This window comes from Dama dama, chromosome X, assembly GCF_033118175.1.
Source record: "Dama dama isolate Ldn47 chromosome X, ASM3311817v1, whole genome shotgun sequence".
NCBI classification, from domain to species: Eukaryota; Metazoa; Chordata; class Mammalia; order Artiodactyla; family Cervidae; genus Dama; species Dama dama.
This window is the reverse complement of record NC_083714.1, coordinates 102015522-102036354: the sequence shown is the minus strand read 5'-3', so window position 1 is coordinate 102036354 and position 20833 is coordinate 102015522. Positions and strand designations below refer to the sequence as shown.

The 20833-nt window shown below is 35.8% G+C and overlaps 1 protein-coding gene and 1 non-coding gene across 2 annotated transcripts in view; one reads left to right on the top strand and one right to left on the bottom strand.

The window, feature by feature from the left end:
- Nucleotides 1-20833, top strand: part of WNK3 (WNK lysine deficient protein kinase 3) — a 164950-nt gene that overhangs the window by 12286 nt on the left and 131831 nt on the right. The window contains exon 2 of the mRNA XM_061136920.1: nt 6715-7369. Within this exon, the coding sequence (XP_060992903.1) occupies nt 6833-7369 (537 nt within the window). The 5' untranslated portion in view covers nt 6715-6832. The remainder of the gene's footprint in view (nt 1-6714; nt 7370-20833) is intronic.
- LOC133053322 (small nucleolar RNA SNORD52) lies at nt 17698-17763 on the bottom strand. The gene has a single exon (XR_009692239.1). It is a non-coding gene; the product is annotated as a small nucleolar RNA SNORD52 (small nucleolar RNA).

The following is a 20833-nucleotide window of genomic DNA, read 5'->3' as shown; positions in this document are numbered from 1 at the left end:
AAATTTTACTATATAATTCTGATTCCTTATTTAAAAAATATATTTGTTAATTTATTTGGCTGCATTGTGTCTTAGTTGTGGGATGCAGGGTCTTTGTAGCCTCATGCAGGATCTTTTATTGCTGTGCACAGACTCTCCAGTTGTGGCACGCTGGACTAGTAGTTGTGGCATGCGGGCTTAATTGCTCTGCAACATGTGGAATCTTAGTTCCCCAACCAGGGATCAAACCCACGTCCCCTGTATTGCAAAGTGGACATGTAACCACTGGACCACCAGGGAAGCCACATTTCTGACTATTTACAGAATCAGTCTTACAATTGCTGGTTCCAAAAGTTGAAAAAATTATTGAGTCACTGATTGACAAAGTACTGATTGTATGCTGAATTTCCCATGGATACAACCATGATATGCTTATGGGGGAAAATTATCTTGAGCTTTTAACTGAAATGCCCTAAGCTTGTATATCAAATATATTGAAGGATTAGATATGGGACACAGATTTGGGAGATTTTCTCTATAGAGGCTTTCTCTATAGAAGTGCTTTTGTGATTGCCTTTATGCATATTCCTAGGGCTTAAATCAATGTGTTATCAGTATATGAAGGGAAAAATGGTCACATGTAGGTTATGATACATAGCTGTTGTATTTGGTAAAGAAACTTCAGGTTTGAGGCCTGTTTTTCGATCCCTTGTCATGGAAGCTATGTTTCTGCACTGCTGAGTGTAGAAGAGATATTATCCTGATCATATCCCTTTAGCAATGCCACCATGGTTTCTTACTGGAAAGGTTTAAAAGAACGTATTATATACTTTTCAGCCTTACTAAATAGTCTTCTGAAAAATCATTTTATGTTTTCTTGAGTATTGTTGAGTTGTGCTTTAGTATAGTGCTGCCCCTAGGGATTATTAAGAGGTAGGAAATGAAAGCTTCCATTTATTATTATATTGTGCTGGGCACCGTGTTAAGTACTTTACATGTATATTTCCATTTTCTTTTCATGTTAGTTCTGTGAGATTTTACAAAAGAAATAAAAAATGAATGAGGTTAAGTAATTTGCCCCAAGTATCTGAGGAGTGAGAGGCAGAACCGTGATTGATTCCAGGCTTCTCCCACTCTGAAGCCTGAGTTCTGAAACTCTTTTTTATGGTCAAGTAGCTATTGGATCCATGATGAAAAGGCCACAGATATACTCTGCTTAGTGAAGTTCTTTACCTGTTTTTTAAAAATTTGTTTTTCTTATTCATTGTTTACCCTTAGGCCACCAGCTATTACATTTTATTGTTATCAGGTCTTTTCCCTTCAGACCAATGATTCTTAACCCAAGAGGCCAGACAGGAGATGAGGAGAGCGGTCAGAATGGGGTGGGGGTGGGGGAGGTAGAGAGTATAGTTTTAAAAAGGTATATTTGATATTATGATAGCTTTGATTTTAGTCACAATATTTCAAGATTCTTAAAGGATGTACTTTATTGAGATATAATTTATATATCATAAAATTCACCAGTATAAGTGTCAGTGACTTTTAGCAAATTTATCCAGTTGTATAACCTTGATTGCAATCTAATTTTAGAACATTTTCATCACCCCCGCTAGTTTTCAGTCAGTCCAGTTCCTGTGCCCCAGCCTAAGGCAGCAAGTAATCTATTTTCTGTCTCTGTAGATTTGCATTTTCTAGACAATGCATATAAATGTAACCATGCAGTATGTGGTCTTTCCTCTGGCTTCATTCACCTAGCATGATATTATCAAGGTTCATCCTTACTGTTGCATGTATCAATACCTCATTTCTTTTTATTGCCGAATAATATTGCATTGCATGAATATAACACATTTTTGTTTATCCAGCTGTTGTTAGACATTTAGGTTGTTTCCACCTTTCAGCTATTGTGAATAGTGCTGCTGTGAACACTTGTGTATAAGTTTTTATGTGGACATAAGTTTTCATTTCTCTTGGGTAGACAGTATTCATATAGTAACTCTATGTTTAACTTGTTGAAGAACTGCCAGACTGTTCCATTTTACTTTCCCACCAGCAGTGTATTAGGGGTCTGTTTTCTCTATATCTTTACCAACACTTGTTACTGTCTTGTCTTTTTTATTGTAATCATCATGGGTATGGAATAGTATTTGATTGTGATTTTTATTTGTATTTCTCTAATGAGTAACTATGTGGAACATCTTTTCATGTGTTTATTGACCATTTATATTAATGTATCTTTTTTAAAGAAAGGCCTATTCTAATCTTTAGCCCATTGGTTATTTATCTTTTCATTATTGAGTTGTCAGAATTCTTTGTATATTCTGAATACCTTATCAGATATATGATTTGCACATATTTTCTCCCAGCCCTTTCACTTTCTTGATGGCATCCTTTGAAGCACAAAAGTTTTAAATTTTGATAAGGTCCACCTTCTCAATTTTCTTTGATCACTTGTATTTCTTTTATCATTTGTACCTCAGTACAGTATGATTTCATAATTTTATTGCATAACCCAGAGTCCCTAGAATTTAATGTTTTCTTCTGAGAGTTTTGTAGTTTTAGCTCTTATATTTAGGTCCACATTCCACTTTGAGTTCATTTCTTGTATGGTGTGAGGTAAGAGTCCAACTTCATTCTTTTGTATGTGGATATCCAATTGTCCCAATACATTTTTTGAAAGACTCTTCTTTTCCCATTGAATTGTCTTGACCTCTCCATTGAAAATCAGTTGATCAGACTCTCAGTTCTATTCCACTGATCTATATACACTTATTCTGTTCATTTCTAATTTAATTCTTTTGTGGTAGGAGAGTATACTTTGGTTTCAATTCTTTTTAAAATTTTTGAGATTTATTGCATAGTACATGATCTGTACTATGATTTTTCCATGTGTGCTTGAAAGGAATGTGTATTTTGTTCTTGCTGGGTGGAGTGTTCTATAGATGGCAGTTAGTTCAAGTTGATTGATGGTATTGGTCAAGTTTTCCAGATTCTTGCTTATTTTATATCTAGTTTATCTCCCCAGTAGTGAGAATAGGGTATTAAAATCTCCTCCTATTACTACTGAATTATTTCTCTCTTTGGTTTTGTCAGTTTTTATTTAATGTATTTTGGGCTTCTGTTGTTAGATGTGTATATATTTATAATTGTTACATTGTCCTGATGAATTATTCTTTCCATACTTATAAAGTGTTCTTTGTTTTTAGTAATATTTTTGTCTTGGGGGTTGGTTTTTAAGACTAAAGGAACACTCATTTCCTCATCTCTCTTTTTTGCTGCTTCTTATTTCATAGTTTGGGAAACCAGGTGACCAGGCATTATAACTATAGTTATTATACCGGGGCAGCACTACTTGCCCCTCTATTTTTATATTAGGGTTCTGAGTAAAATTTCATATTTTTTTAAAAAAGGGGTTCTGCAGTTAAAAAAACTTGAAGGCTTTTCCAACTTAAATTCTTTTTTTTTTTAACCTGTTTTTGTCTGCTTAGCAGCAGCAGCAGTCCTTTTGTCTTACTTACGGATCTTTGCTTTTGAAGTTTCTGAATAGGTTACCTTTAGTTAGGTGAAGTGGATAGAGTTATTCTTAAGAATGTCCAATCTAAAATGTTAACATTTGGGGGTGTGAGTGAAGGGTATACTAGATTCTTTGTATATTCTTGCATGCCTTTTTCCAAGCCTAAAAATAAGTTAAATAAATCTCTACCTAAATGAGGCATTGTTAGTTACCTTTTCCCACTTGCAGGTAATACTAGTCTTACTGACTTTCAAAGTCTATTGATTTTGTTTGCAGTGTAACCTTATATAGTACAACATGAGCTATTAGTTTCTTGGCTCTGTCCTAGCTGTGTCATCTGATAGGCAAATTTCTAGGAGTTAGCGTAGACTCTTCCTGTTCCTTCACAATCATATTCATTCAGATAGTAAATCTTGTATTTAATACTTCGTTAATATATCTTGTCTCTTGACACTATTTTCACTCAAATGTCAGCAACTCTTCCCTGGATTATTACAGTAGCTCTCTAACTGATCTCCTTGTTTTACATTGTATATCATAGAAATCCTTGGTGACTATCTGTCTCTGTCCTCATCTTCCTGCTTCTAGTATTGCTGTGCTTTGTCGTTCAGTCGTGTCCGACTCTGTCACCTCATGGAGTGTAGCCTGCCAGACTCCTTTGTCCATGGGGATTCTCCAGGCAAGAATACTGGAGTGGGTTGCCATGCCCTCTTCCAGGGGATGTTCCCAACCCAAGGATCGAACCCAGGTCTCCCACATTGCAGATGGATCCTTTACTGTCTGAGCCACCAGGTCTAGTATTGTTAGTGAATTGTTTATATACTTGTTCTGCTATTTCATGACTTTGCTTGTCATCTTCCCTCTGCTTGGATGAGCTAATTTTCTTTCTTTGAGGCTCAGTTCAGGCATCTTTTCCAGGAAGCGTACTTAACCTGGACTCCAAAGAGTCCAACTTCATTGTTGTGTATGTAGACATCCAGTTGTCCTAGCACCATTTGTTGAAGAGAGAGTTCTTTCCCCATTGAATTGTCTTGGCATCCTTGTTGGAAATCAGTCGACCACAAATATATGTGTTTATTTCTGGACTCTGTATTTTTATTCCTTCTATTTATCCATCTATCCTTATGCCAGTACCACACTGTCTTAATACTGTAGCTTTATATAGTAGGTTTTAAAATTGGAAAGGTTGAGTCCACTAGCTCTGTTCTTTTTCAGGTTTGCTTGGACTTCGCTATTCTGGGACCCTTGAAGTTTTGTATGAATTTTAGGATCAGCTTGTTAATTTCTTCAAAGAAACCAACTGAAATTTTGATAGGAATTGTGTTGAATGTATAGAACAGTTTAGGATATTTCACCCAATTTTGTTTGTTTTAGTTTAGAGTTGTTTTTCAAATTTTTTATTGTATACTTTTGGTTTGACATGACAAATTCTGCCTTCTAGGCTATATAATATCATAACAAATATACATATTTAACTTTGTGATGTATGTTTATGGTGAGAAGGAAAGAATTTTCTTATTGGTTTGACCATTCATTTGAAAAACCTTTTAAACAGTTTTTCTTTATATGTTCCACATATTTCCACATGTTCTTTGTGGAAAATTCTAGAAAATACAGAAAAGCAGAAAGAAAAAAAAGTCCATAATTCCACCATTCAGAGTTAACATCGTGTGTGTGTGTGTGTGTGTGTGTGTGTGTGTGTGTGTGTATAATGAAAGTTTGTTATATATATTTCTTTTTTCATTTAACCATATAACATATGGGAGATGTCTTTTCATCTCACTACTACAGTGTTTTTAAAATGCTGTATCCTATCTCATTTTGAGATACTTAATTAAACCCCTGTTATGTTTATATTTAGTTATAGTTTTTCCAAATTATAAGTGCTATAATGAATGTCTTTACAATTAAATCTTTGCACAGATTCTTGACTATTTTCTATGACAAGTTCCTATGAATGGAATTGCTGGTTCAAGAGGATACATATTTAAGTCTTTCTTGCCATTTTTAAATAACATAATGTGTTAATATTTGATAGTAGTTAAAATCTTCCTATTGAAATATGAAGGCAAGCTCAATGAACAAGTATAATATTTGCATTATTCAAAACTACTGTTGGACGTTCATGGTAGCATTATTCACAATAGTTAAAAGGTGGAAACAATCCACTGATTAGATGAATGGATAAACAAAATGTGTTATATACATACGATAGACTATTATTCAGCCTTAAAAATGAATGAAATTCTGATACATGCTATATTTACATACACACACACACACACACACATATATATATATATATGAAACTTGAGAATATTATGCCAAGTGAAATAAGCCAGACACAAAAGATCAAATATTGTATGAGTCCTTACATGAAGCACCTAGAACAAACAAATTCACAAGGACCTAAAATAGAATAGACTACCAGGGTCTGAGGTGATGAGGAGTTATTGTTTTAATAGATTTCAGTTTGGAAGGATGGAAAGGTTTTGGAAATGGATAGTAGTGATGATTGCACAGCATTGTCAGAGTATTTAATGCCACTGAATTGTACACTTAGCAGTGATTAAATTTTGCCACAATTAAAAAATCTATGGATTAGTTCCAGAATTTTAGGCAAAAACCACCTACTGAGAAATTATGTGCTATTTTTGCTTATTGTATGTATTATGTGTGTGTGCATGTTTAGCCGTGTCCGACTCTTTGTGACCCCATGGACTGTAGCCCGCCAGCCTCCTCTGTCTATGGAATTCTCTAGGCAAGAATGCTGGAGTGGGTTGCCATTTCCTTTCTCCAGGGGGTCTTCCTGACCCAGGGATTGAACCATGGTCCCCTGCATTGCAGGCAGATTTCTTTGCCATCTGAGCCACCAGAGAAGCCTATTTTGTGTACTGCCTTGTAGCTAAGCAAATTCAGGGTTTGGATACTTGCTTTAAATATGATAGATTCATAGAAGGTGCTGAGAACTAGGTTTATAAACAATGTTCATGCAGTATGAAAACTTATTGAGCTGTATGCCAAGTAGTCTGCTAGGCACTGAGGACTGCAATGGTAAACAAGATAAGACATAGTCCCTGGAGCCTGCTGGTTGCTAAGACTGGACAGAAAAAGAACAAATTTCTTATTAAGAAAAAAGGGATTAAACAGTCAGGTGATTTTTCTCCTTAATGATTTCCTTTGTGGGGTGATTTTAATATATCCTTCTTTCCTCCCTTCAGGTTGCTATGGAAATATATGACCACATAAAAGGAAGTCCATCCTGATAATTCTGATACCTGAGATGCAACTGGACTGAAGAGTGGAACAGGAAAAATTTTAGTGCCAACCTTAATTACAATGGCTACTGATTCAGGGGAGCCAGCTAGCACAGAAGATTCTGAGAAACCTGATGGAGTTTCATTGGAAAACAGAGTTCCTCAGGTTGCAGCAACTTTGACAGTGGAAGCTAGACTAAAGGAGAAAAGCAATACCTTCTCTGCTTCTGGAGAAACTATAGAAAAGAAAAGATTCTTTCGAAAGAGTGTTGAGATGACAGAAGATGACAAAGTTGCTGAATCTTCCTCTAAAGATGAGAGAATAAAGACTGCAACAAATGTTCCAAGAGTAGAAAAGCTTCCTACAAATGTGCTAAGAGGAGGACAAGAAGTTAAATATGAGCAATATTCAAAGGGAACGTCAGAATCCTCAAAAGATTATTTCAAGGAGAAAAATGAAAAGGAGATGGAAGAAGAAGCAGAAATGAAGGCTGTAGCTACTTCTCCTAGTGGCAGGTTCCTGAAATTTGACATAGAACTGGGAAGAGGAGCATTTAAAACAGTATATAAAGGACTGGACACTGAAACATGGGTTGAGGTTGCTTGGTGTGAGCTGCAGGTGGGTATATAATCTTCTTGGTTTTAATAAATTCCAGTTTCAGCTGGCCTGGAAAATGTATCATGGATTAAAATAAAATGAAGGACTTGTCCCCACATCCCTGAAATTATTCTTAAATCCTTTTAGCTCATGCCAAACTTTTTTTTCCCTACTGTTTTCCTCTCTGTTTTAAAGTGGGGAAAGTCTGTTCTGGCTTTCTTTGGGGAAATGATTCTAATTTATTAACCTTAGAAAATTCTCAAAACTCTTAATGTCTTATTTTGAAAGCTTTTAGTAAATGTATGCCTTATGAGTTGATATTTTAGGGATATATTCAGTATGATATTTTCCATTTCTGTGAACAGACTTTTTGGGGTTCATGTGCTGTTTTTCAGAACAGGAAATGCTTTCCTTGCTTCTTTGAGGGCTTCTAGTAGTATAAATTCCTCTCCATGCCTTTGAGTTTGCCTCAGAGAGGATCTTTGGATGAAATAATCACCAGAATCTACTGGGATAGGTCAACTGGAGTGTTGTTTAGGAAGGAGAAGTGAAAGCATCAGAAGAATGGTTGAATTATCTAGATATTTGGTTCCATAGTAAATGTCTATATGGTACTTTTAACTAATGAAGGAGTAAATGGAGACAGAACATTATAGAAAAGGTTATAATAGGAATAGCTTCAGAGAGATGTAGATCAAACATAAGGAAAACCTTTGTGACCTCAGTCAGCTCATGGGAAATGGTCAGTGTTCATAAGAGATGCTTAAAATTAAGATTAAATAAAGCTAGTTGCTAAATACAGGTTTTTGTTGTTCATATTCCAGTGGTTGCTGTGTGTGGGTGAATAGGTATGTATCATGATTTCACCCATTCTGAATTTGCTATAGTTTGCCATTTAGATAGGTTGAAATTTAGTCTTGGTCCCTGCATTTCTAGGAGTCTTTTTGTTTCCAAACTTTACTGTGTTTAAGAGTCACTGTTTGCTTTGTATGCAGATTTAGGAGACTATCATCAGAGATTCAGATTCTCTAAATCTGGGGTGGGATGCAAGACTACATTTTTAACAAGCTTTCAAAGTGCTTTGAATATAGGAAGTCCCTTGATGACTGTTTGGAGTCAAGCCATTAGAGTAGTTCTTGAAAGGTGTGTGCATGTGCTATGCGGGGTTTGCTTGGTTTTCTTCTCACCCCTTTTTACCCTTTAAGAATTTTATTATAAATTCTGTGTCATAGTAGGAATATTGGATCCTTCAAGTAAACAAACATTAAGATCACCTGAAATTATAATTCTTTGAGGATGCTTTAACCATGTTAGTATATATATGGACTCTTTCTTTTGAATAAATGTATATGTGACTGTATGCACCCCCATGGAACCATACTATAAGGTTTGGACAAAACTTTGTTTTTAAACTTAATCATGAACATCTTTTCATTACTGGTAGTTGTACATTTACATCATTATTTTTGATAGATGCCTTTATAACATATTTAATCAGTCCTCTATTGTTGGACTTCTAGATTTTCTCCAGTATTTTACTATTATAAACATGGTCATGATAAATATTTTTGCATATATATATGTGTGTGTGTGTGTGTGTGAATGAAGGTATGTAATTTTTAATTTAATCTCTGCATTGTGATTTCAGTAACATTCATCTTTTTTGGGGGTAGGGACCTACAAGATGCAAAATACTTATTGTCTGGTCCTTTGTTGTTGTTATTGTTATTTGCTTTTTTCTTCTAATTTTATTGGGATATAATTGACATAGAACACTGTGTAAGTTTAAAGTGTACAGCATAATGATTTGACTAAGATACATCATGAAATGAATAGGGCAGTAAGTTTAGTGAACATCGTCTCAGATACAAAATTAAATAGAAAAATTTTTTTCCTTGTGATGAGAATGCCTAGGATTTACTCCCTTAACCATTTCTATAGATAACATACAATAGTGTTAATTATCTTTATCTTGTTGTACATTATGTTTCTAGTACTTATTTATCTTATGAATGGAAGTTTATATCTTTTGACTGCAGTAACACTCATCTTTTAGTGTTATTCTGTTTGTAAATGGGGGAGATAATTTCCATTCACTTGGTAGTAGGACACATAGTAAAGATAAGTCAAATATTTTGCAAGTTGTATACTCTAGCTATGCTAAAGAATGTTTCTGTAAAACTTGAAAATATTTCAGTAATAATAACTGCATATGGGAATACCTTCTATTATTCACCTGTGGAAAGACTGAAAGATCCTATAAGGTCTTACTACTCCAGGTGTACTCCATGGACCAGCAGCATGGATATCACCTGGTAACTTAGAGCTGCAGGTCCCCAGGACCCCAGACCTATTGAATCAGAATCTACCTCTTAGTAACATCTGCAGGTGATTTTTATGCACAGTAGAGCTTGAAAAGCACTGAAATAAGGGATCAATTCCAAGAGCCAGCTGAATCACAGGAGGAATTCCCTTAATATACCAACATGAGCTTTATATAATATTATATCATATATTACTGATTCATGGCATCCACTGCAGACTTTCTAAATCAGAATCTCCAGGAGATAAGACTCAGGAACTTACTTTTATTATTTATTTATGTTTTAAATGCAGTTTTATTATTATTACTTTTTGTTCCTGCTGTGTAGCTTGAGGGATCTTAGTTCCCCAACCAGGGATCAAACCTGTGGCCCCTGCTGTGGAAGCATGGAGTCCTAACCACTGAACAACCAGGGAATTTCCCCCAGGAACTTACTTTTAAAAGTTCTCCGGGTAATTGGATATATAGCCAGATTTGTGGATCTGTCATGGGGAGCAAGTGTAAATTTTAATTTACAAAGATAAAGTACATTTTTGGGGAGCTGCACTGGGCCTTCATTGCTTTGTGCAGGCTTTCTCTAGTTGCAGTGAGCAGGGGCTACTGTTCGTTATGGTGTGTGGGCTTCTCATTGTGGTGGTTTCTCTTGTTGTGGAGCATAGGCTTTAGGCATGCAGGCTTCAGTAGTTGTGGCACATAGGCTCAGTAGTTGCAGCTTGTAGGTTTTAGAGCTTGGACTCAGTATTTGTGGAGTAGGGACTTAGTTGCTCCAGAGCATGTGGAATCTTTCTGGACCAGGGATCGAATCCATGCCCCCTGCATTGGCAGGCAAGTTCTTATCCACTGTGCTACCAGGGAAGTCCTAAAGTGTAAAGTATATTTTAATTTACACAAAGAACAACAACTGAAGATTTCTTTTCTGAATTGGGCTTCCCAGGTGGCACTAATGGTAAAGAATCCACTTGCCAATGCAGGAAACTTGGGTTCCATCCCTGGGTGGGGAAGAACCCCTGGAGAAGGAAATGGCAACCCACTCCAGTATTCTTGCCTGGAAAATTCCATGGACAAAGGAGCCTGGCGGGCTACAGTCAATGGGGTTGCAAAGAATTGAACATAACTGAGCGACTATGCACATTCTGAAAGGAATGTCGAAATTAGTAGACTTAGTTGATACTCTTTTTAGATATCATGTCATTTTTTGCATATTTGGAATTAGGAAAAACTAACTTATTTAGAGCGCATCCCTGGTGGGTCAGTGGTAAAGAATCCACCTGCCAATGCAGGAGACATGGATTCGATCCCTGGGTCAGGAAGATCTCAGGAGAAGGAAATGGCAACCCACTCCAGTATTCTTTCCTGGGAAATCCTATGGACAGAGGAGCCTGGTGGGCTATGGTTCATGGGGTTGCAAAAGTGTCGGACATGACTTGATGACTGAAAACAGCAGCAACAAACTTATTTAGAATCCCAGGAAGATAATAAGGACATCATCTTTTAATTGCTTTCCTGTAAGTACTATGTTATTTGTAATGTACAATTTCTCATATTTTTTTCAGTAAAATCTTACTCTTTATTATATAATTAAACAAGTTTGTTGAAAAATATCCCAGTGAACAGTTTAAATTATTCTAGATTCTTTCCCAACCTTTGTTTATATAGGTGTGTATGTATAATATATAAAATTTGTGTGTCTATACTTTTGTTTTATCAACTTGATATGTATTTTCTATTTATTAACATTAAAATATGTAAGCTATATTTTTATTGCATACATACCACCTCTTAATCTTCCAACCTGAATTATGGCAGTTCTTTTCCTTTTTAAAATTTTACTTTTGTATGTTTGATTTGAAATTCATAGCTCAGAAAAGACTTTTATACCTTTTTCCCTTGGTGATATTTCCCCCTGTGGTAGATACTTGAGCCTCGTCCAGCAATTCTTAAAAGCCTCATACCCATTTATTTAGAATACATTGACTTTAGGGCAGTGCAAGAATCAGGATAGATTGTACTGCTGATGTTTGACTTTGAGGATATTAAAAACAGACAAACCCTTTGATGATGTGTGTCAGATTTAAGATATGGCCATAAATACCTGCATTCCAACAGTTTGTCGTATTTTATGGTTTCCATAATTTGATTTATTTTTTTCTCTTCCATAATTTGATTTTTTAATGCATTAGTGGAAAGACTTTGATCTATTGTTTTTTGTAAAGAATTTGTAGATTACTTGTTAATTACTTGATAAATTGGTAACTTATTGTGAGTAAGGGCTCTCAGTCATATGTTTTATTTAGAAGACTTTTTAGTTCATGATGTTGAAAGACCTGGTCATATGTTACTAAAAGGCCTGTTTAGTAACTTTTAGGAGGAGTCGGTCATATGGGTATGTAATAGTTTTCTCATCCACTGGCAGCTTGAAAAATCAGTAGCACTTTTCTTTTACTCATGGGAAGACAACCAGTTTCTGCTTTACTTTCACTAGTATGTCATTTGTTTTCTTGATGGAACTGAGTTTTCATATAATGGGGCTATTTTCCAATTGGAAGAATCACATAGATATGTGAATTTTGTTATTTGACTGTTTCTAAATATATTTGCTTGTAATAAGCTTCACTGTGGGATCAATTCTGTGATTATGTGCTTTTCAAGATAATTAAACAGGCCATCTTTAAGTAGATCTAACAACTAGACCTCTAACAAGTCAGCTATAGTCTCTGAACTGAATTAAAAATGCCACTGAAAAGAAAAATTAGAAAAAAGACACAGTTGACTATAGCAGGTTGACATGTTGAGTGAGCATTCTAATACACTTTGATTATAGTAGTGAATATATTCCAAGCAATGCAGTAGAAGTAACAGTTTAAAGATCTGTACTTCCATGCTTGGAGTATCTATAAAAATTTTGGAGAAACTTGTTTCTGTTTTATTTTCATTTATCAAAAACACTTTGGGGAGAAGTATATTTTTAGGCAGCCCTACATTTAATTGTGAAATTAAAAAATAGTGTGAAAATAGCTGAATTTCCAATAAAGGAAAAGGTAATTTAAAAATACATGCTAGAATTTGTTTCTGAATAAATATTGTTGTCCAAAGTATTCACACTGGGATACTTTTGCTCTTAAAGTATTTTTGTTATGCCCCTTTTGGAAGTGTTTCTAAATTCTGTTAGAGCTATCAAGAAGATGCTTCATTACATATAAGCATACCCTGAATAGTGTTATTTTATTTTAATTTCCCACTGTTTTCGTCAGACTCAGCCCTCAAAGTGGAATACTGTCATAGGCAAAGAATAATTACATTGAAGGGAGGGAGAATACAACTTACTTAAATATAGTTAATGCTCTGATTTCCCTGGCAGTCCAGTAGTTAAGACTTGTCCTTCTAGTGCCAGGGGTGCAGGTTCAATCCTTGGTCAGGGAGCTAAGATCCCACATGCTTCATGGCCAAAAAACCAAAACATGAAACAGAATCAGTATTGTAACAAATTTAATAAAGACTTGAAAAAAAAATCTATAAACCAAAGGCAAATGTTTTCATGAAATGGCAGAGGGTGAGAGTGGCAGGAGACAGACTTGGTCTGAGAAATAGAATTAATTTTCCCAGTTCAATGAGTTAGTTAGTTTTGAGGTAACTATCTGCTTGATAGATGACAAATTGATACATATCGTTATACACCCCAAAGATGTCCATGTCCTATTCCCTAGAACCTATAAATATATTGGTGGTGGTAGTTTAGTTACTAAGTTGTTTCTGACTCTTTTGTGACCCCATGGAATGTAACCTGCCAGGCTCCTCTGTCCATGGGATTTCCCAATCAAATTTCCTGATAGACCTTGGTATGTGTTACCAAGGGAGGCAAAGGAATCTCATTTTTCAGAAGTATTAAAAACACGATAGATTCTTAGCTCCCTAACAACAGCATTTAATGGATTTCTAGTCTAAGAAGAGCACTATTCTGAAGAGTCTTGGGGTTATTAAAAAGCAGTAGAAGGCATTCTCTAACTTTGAAGAACTTTGAGTGAGAGGAGGGAATATGCAACTGTAATATTTTCCAAAAATACTGAACTAAAGTAAAGTTGGCAAACTAAGTTGGAGAGTAGATAGTTATGGCAATGAAGTAGCCATATTAAAAAACACAGAATGATGGAGAGGAGAGGCCTTTCAGTGTTGTGGAAGGTAAAGAGAGGATCTAAATGAACATGAGAGCACTAAATGCCATAAAAATAATCTGATGTATTCCATTTCCTCCTCTATAGAAACAAGAATTTTACTTTTTCCACATTGTTTGTAAGTTTACTTGTACTGGAGTGGATTGCCATTTCCTTCTCCAGGGAATCTTCCCAACCTAGGGATCAAATCTGTCTCCTGCATTGGCAGGCAGATTCTTTACCACTGAGCTACCTGGGAATCCCTACAAATGTTAGTGGATTTTGCAGGTACGACTAAATTAAAGATCTTCTGATAGGTAGATTATCCTGGAATATCTGGGTGGGCCCAGTATAATCACAAGGGTGCTTTTGAGAAGAAAGATGGTCATTAGTCAGAAGGAGATCTGACAATGGAAGCTGAGGTTGGAGTGATGGGAATGTGGGCAATCTCTAAAAGCTGGGAGAGGCAAGCAGTTTCTTCTAGAGCATACAGAAGAAACACAGCCTTGCCAACACCTTGATTCTAATTGAGTGAGACTCATTTGGACTTTTGATCTCCACAACTGGAAGATAAAAAATTTGTGTTGTTTTAAGCCACTAAATTTGTAGTAATTTGTTATAGCAGCAATAGGAAGTGAATACAGAGCAAACAGCTGTCATTCATTCATTGTTCATTCATTCAGCAAGTAAATGCTCAGTACCTACAATGTATCAGAGTTGTGCTAAGTGCTAGGGACATAATGGGGAGAAAAAGCAGATTCAGGCACCATTTTCATAAAAGCTTATAGTTGAGGGAATTATAGTCAGTAAGAAGAAGGCTTGGAGATTGGAATTAGTGAAAAGATTAAAGAGCTGTTAAATATAGATTTGTTTGAAAGAAGTGATAGGTTTGGATATAGCAAGCAACAGGGATACTGTTGACTGATTACTTTTACTGTTTACCAATTAGTTTTCTTTTTTATTTTGAGATAATTTGCTGTTAACAAAATAGTTGCAAAGATAGTATAGAAATTCCTGTATGTCCTTCACTCAGTTTCTTCTTATGCTAATATTTCAACCAGAGAACAGTTATCAAAACTTTAGGAAATTATTATTAGTTCAGTACTATTAACTAAAGTATAAAACTTGTTTGGATTTCACCAGTTTTCCTTCTGGTGTTCTTTTTTTTCCAGATCAGGATCCCACATTGTATGTAGTTGTTATGTCCCTTTAGTCTCTTCTCAGTTCAGTTCAGTCACTCAGTCGTGTCTGACTCTTTGTGACCCCATAGACTGCAGCAGGCCAGGCCTCCCTGTCCATCACCAACTCCTGGAGTTTACTCAAACTCATGTCTATTGAGTCGGTGATGCCATCTAACCATCTCATCCTCTTTTGTGCCCTTCTCCTGCCCTCAATCTTTCCCAGCATCAGGATCTTTTCAAATGAGTCAGCTCTTCACACCAGGTGGCCAGAGTATTGGAGTTTCAGCTTCAACATCAGTCCTTCCAATGAACATTCGGGACTGATTTCCTTTAAGATGGACTGGTTGGATCTCCTTGCAGTCCAAGGGACTCTCAAGAGTCTTCTCCAACACCACAGGTCAAAAGCTTCAATTCTTCAGTGCTCAGCTTTCTTTATATTCCAACTGTCACATCCATACATGACTACTGGAGAAACCATAGCCTTGACTAGACAGACGTTTGTCGACAAAGTAATGTCTCTGCTTTTCAATATGCTGTCTAGGGTAGTCATAACTTTTCTTCCAAGGGGTAAGCATCTTTTAATTTCATGGCTGCAGTCATCATCTGCAGTGATTTTGGAGCCCCCAAAAATAAAGTCTGCCACTGTTTCCACTGTTTCTCCATCTATTTGCCATGAAGTGATGGGACCGGCTGCCATGGTCTTTTCTGAATGTTGAGCTTTAAGCCAACTTTTTCACTCTCCTCTTTCACTTTTATCAAGAGGCTCTTTAGTTCCTCTTCACGTTCTGCCATAAGGGTGGTGTCATCTGCATATCTGAGGTTATTGATATTTCTCCCAGCAATCTTGATTCCAGCCTGTGCTTCCTCCAGCCCAGTGTTTCTCACGATGTACTCTGCATATAAGTTAAATAAGCACAGTGACAATATACAGCGTTGAAATATTCCTTTTCCTATTTGGAACCAGTCTGTTGTTCCATGTCCAGTTCTAGCTGTTGCTTCTTGACTTTCATACAGGTTTCTCAAGAGGCAGGTCAGGCGGTCTGGTATTCCCATCTCTTTCACAATTTTCCACAGTTTATTTTGATCCACACAGTCAAAGGCTTTGGCATAGTCAATAAAGCAGAAATAGATGTTTAGTCTCTTCTAATCTGTGACAATTCTTTAATCTTTCCATGTTTTTCATGATTTTGAACTTTTTGTTTTTTTCATGATCTTAAACTTTTAATGAGTTTCAGTTAGTTTGTAGAAAGTGAAAATGTTAGTCACTCAGTTGTGTCCAACTCTTTCCAACCCCGCTGTAGCCTGCCAGGCTCCTCTGTCCATGGAATTCTCCAGGCAAGAATACTAGAGTGGGTAGCCATTCCCTTCTCCAGGGGGTCTTCCCAACCCAGGAATTGAACCTGTGTCTTCTGCATTGCAGGCAGATTCTTCACCATCTGAGCCATCAGGGAAGAGTGTTCCTTAATTTGCGTTTGTCTTATGTTTTTACATGATTAGCTTTAGGCTTATGAGTTTTGGCAAGCATACCATAGAAATGATGCTCCATTTTCAGTGCATCATAGCAGGGGGTATATGATGTATGGATTACTGATTATGATAATGTTCATCATTCAATTAGGGTGATGTCTGATAGGTTTTATCTATTATAAATTAATATTTTCCCTTTGTAGATATTAATAAATAAATATCTTAGGAGTAGATACTTTGAGCCTATGCAAATATGTTTCTCCTCAAACTTTCCCTTATTATTTTGGCATCCATTAGTGTATTTTGCCTGTAATAAGTATTAACTCTGGTGTTCTAATGGTGATTTTCTATTTTCCACTCTCCTTCTACATTTATCAATTGGAACTACCTTTTAGTTTTATGTGGACTCTTCCTAAGTATAACAGTGTTAAGTTTCTGAAAACCCAACAATCAGGAAATTTGTGGTTTGAGAAACTTTAGTGTATGTTAAGTTATTAATAATAGTATTGTACACTTTTGCATTTATCAAAATTAATACGTTAATTGAGCACTTATGCAGGTACTTAATTTGAGTATTTAATCTTGCAATAGTTAAAAGAGGTAGGAATGATTACTTTTCAGGTGGTAGAAGTGAGGTTTAGATACATTAACTTACCCAAAGGGATAGAGCAGGAATTTATATTCTATCAATTGTATATATATAACACTTGTCAGTTCAGTGGCTCAGTCTTGTCTGACTCTGTGGCCCTATGGACTGCAGCATGCCAGGCTTCCCTGTCTATCACCAGCTTCTGGAGCTTGCTCAAACTCCTGTCCATTGAGTCAGTGATGCCATCCAACCATCTCATCCTCTGTTGTCCCCTTCTTTTCCTGCCTTCAATTTTTCCCAGCATCAGGTTCCTAACATCAGATATATAAGTACCTGCATATAACACTTACATAGATGATATAAGAATTTCCTCCTCATTAGTTATTTGAACAGATCACTCTTTTCATGTTTTCAGCCATTTTATAAGAAATGATTGGAAGACCCAGAGGGATCGGGTGGAGAGGGGGGTGGGAGGGGGGATCGGGATGGGGAATACATGTAGATCCATGGCTGATTCATGTCAATGTATGACAAAAACCACTACAATATTGTAAAGTAATTAGCCTCCAACTAATAAAAATAAGTGAAAAAAAAAAGAAATGATTTCTTAAATGGACGCTTTAAGATTCCCTCTTCCGAATGAGTTAGAACTTAATTTTTGACATCAAGACCTGCATCAGAAACTCTACTGAGAAATCATCATTCCTGTAAAATAAGGTTCTTAACATTAAACTAACTGCTGAAGCTCAAGGGGTACTAGTTAATGGTGTCATTTAAGGACATTCTCTGGCTTGGGGATTCTGAGGAACTGTTTCATGGTTGGGTTGCCCTGGTTCAATATCTGGCCTTCACCTTTTGTCAGTGTCCAGAAGTGGTTAGACACGTTGAGGAGACTAACTAGTGCTAACTCAAATGCCTAGATATAGGACAGAAATTTATTAATTTACAACGAATTAATGAATTCATTTTACCTGATATAGTTGTTAGGCCATATGCTCTAATGGTCTGTAGGTTAAATACATGGGAAGGTAAATTATAATCAGAAGCTAGCTTAGTAAGTATAGAGTCAGAACAAAGGAACTAGATGTTCCTGTGTGTCCTGCTAAGGCAGTATACTGACCAAATGAACTGGATGTTCAGGTCCTAATTGGGTGAGGAATCCTCTATGTTCAGTGGTACTGGAAGACAAGTGAACCTGGCTTTGTCTGTGTTTCATCTCTCTTTCTATGTCTTATTTTGACCACCATTGATGAACACTTTCATTTAGGTATTGATACATACCATTGCTGTCTAAAATCTTTAACATGCTCATATGGCCAAACTGTGATTATTATATGCTGATTTCTTTTTTTAATGTGCTAATTTCTTGATTAATACTCTGATGTTACCATCTACAAATTATAATTACCCTAGTGTGTGTTTCATTTAGTTTTAGTTCTAAGGTGCTACACATATCTCTTCATGGAAAGTGGTTTGTGAATGAGGTGTCTGTAGTCATTACTGTGAATTTTTTTTATTACTGTGAATTTTGTTTCTGAGGGGCAGAGCTTTGAACTAGGAAGTGCTTAGAATTCATAATACAGCAGGCCTGAGTTCCAGTTTACCTGTGCTAGGTAAACTTCCTGGGTACTGTGGGCAAGCTAAGTAGTTTAGCATTTTGGAGCTTTACTTTTTCACTTTTTTTTTAAAAAAGAAAAGTATAATAGATGTTTCTGATATCTGAATAAAGAATAATATGGTGGAAATTGTGTACCTACTGTTCAGCTTGAGAAATAAAATGTTGAGAATTAGAGATAATGCTTATAAAGCATGCAGTACCTATTTGAGTATTCAATAAATGTTAGTGATAAAATACTTAGTAACTTCATATTTATTCAGAATATTCATTGATATTTAAGAACCATTTTAAAGGCTTCATAGCATTCATCTTTACTTGAACAAGTTATAATACAGCTTTTATAACAATGTTGATGATTTCTCCTTCCTTCTTTCATGTTTGCAGAAACAGATCCATATAGCCTCTGACCTGGTTCTGTAGTTCATATTTGGTGTTTGAATTGAGAGACATAACTGATAAGGCCATAGTTTACCTTTTGGAAACTAAATGCTTCTTATCTTGAATAAATACATATGTAGGTTAATCGTGTTGATATTGTGCCTTGTCTCAGAAAAGATTTTGTGTACATTTTTAGCATTCCATATATTATAATAAAGTGTTTAGTTAACATTCATAACAGGACAGTATTTCTTTTGAAAGAAGTATGGAGTAGTTGAAATCTATTTGGTAAATTTGTATTTGACCTCTGTTACATTTATCAGCCATATATACTAATATTTATAACACTGAAAATTGATATTTGATACTTTTTTTGACCTTACTGCTTAGAGACAGTAGATTTAGGGATCATTTTTGTAGACTATAATTTTCCTGGTTTCTGACTATGTCATCTCCATTAACTATCACCGTTTGCCTTCTAAATCCTTATTCATTTCTTAGTATGAACTCTATTCATTGGCGATGTATGAAAATTACCTTATCAAAGTGGTTATCATTAATACAATAGAGTATGTGTGTGTCTACGTGTATCAATCTGTCTGTGTCTTAAGTTACTGTCTGTGTTTTAAGATTACTGTAGTAGCTGAAAACTTTCCTCTGGATTTTGGTGCTAGTTTGACAGGTTTACTTTCCTCTCACTGAATTAGAAGTGGACCTTTGAAGGGCTTGGCTGTACCTTTTTTAGTGGACTTCCAGCAATATGTCTGGGACAGCAGTTGTAATTTTGTAAAGTTGTTTACTTTTAATGCTGACTAGGATCAAAAGATACAGTAATTTGATTTGGTACATGAAAGACTTGTATTCTGCTTATTTAATCAGAAAGCATCAAAATTTATTCCTTATTCTTCAGAGCAAATCTACTGATCTATCATGAGAGGATGACTCCTAGCCAATTACAGGGACATTTAGAATTTATTAGTCATTTTAGATTAGGTAGAAAAGCATAAACACTTTACTTGTTTTCAGCTGTCTTCTAAATTTGTTGTTCCTTGCTTTTGTTCTTTGAGTTCCTTAACTCTTTTTTTTTTTAGGCTTAAAAATATTGAGATACACTGTGTAAATTTAAGGTATAACAACCACTGTTGGTTTGATACATTTATATACTGTAATATGATTACTATAGTAACATTAGTTAATACCTTTATCATGCATGTTACATAGTCATTTCTTTTTTGTGTTGAGAACAGCTGAGATTTAGTCTGTTAGCAACTTTGAAGTTTACCATACAGTATTTTTTTAACTAATTAATTTATTTTTGGCTGCTGTTGAGTCTTAGCTGTGGCATGCAGGCTCTTCGTTGCAGCTTGCAGGCTTCTCTAGTTGTGGTGTGTGGGCTTAGTTGCCCCGGCAAGTGGGATCTTAGTTCCCTGACCCTGCAGGGATTGTCTCCATCCCCTGCATAAAAGGTGGATTCTTAATCCCTAGACCACCAGGGGAGTCCCAAACATACAATATTGTTGACTGTAATCACTGCTGGTTAGATCTCCAGAACTTACTTCTCTGTTAATTGTAAGTTTGTACCGTGAAATAACATTCCCCGACCCTTAGCACCTGGTAACCACTATTCTACTCTGTTTTTACAAGTTCAGATTTTAGATACCACATATAAATGGTGTCATAAGATATTTGTAAGGGGTATCTGCATACCCATGTTCATTGCAGCATTCACAGTAGCCAAGATATGGAAACAACCTAAGTGTCTGTCTAAGTGTCTGTCAACA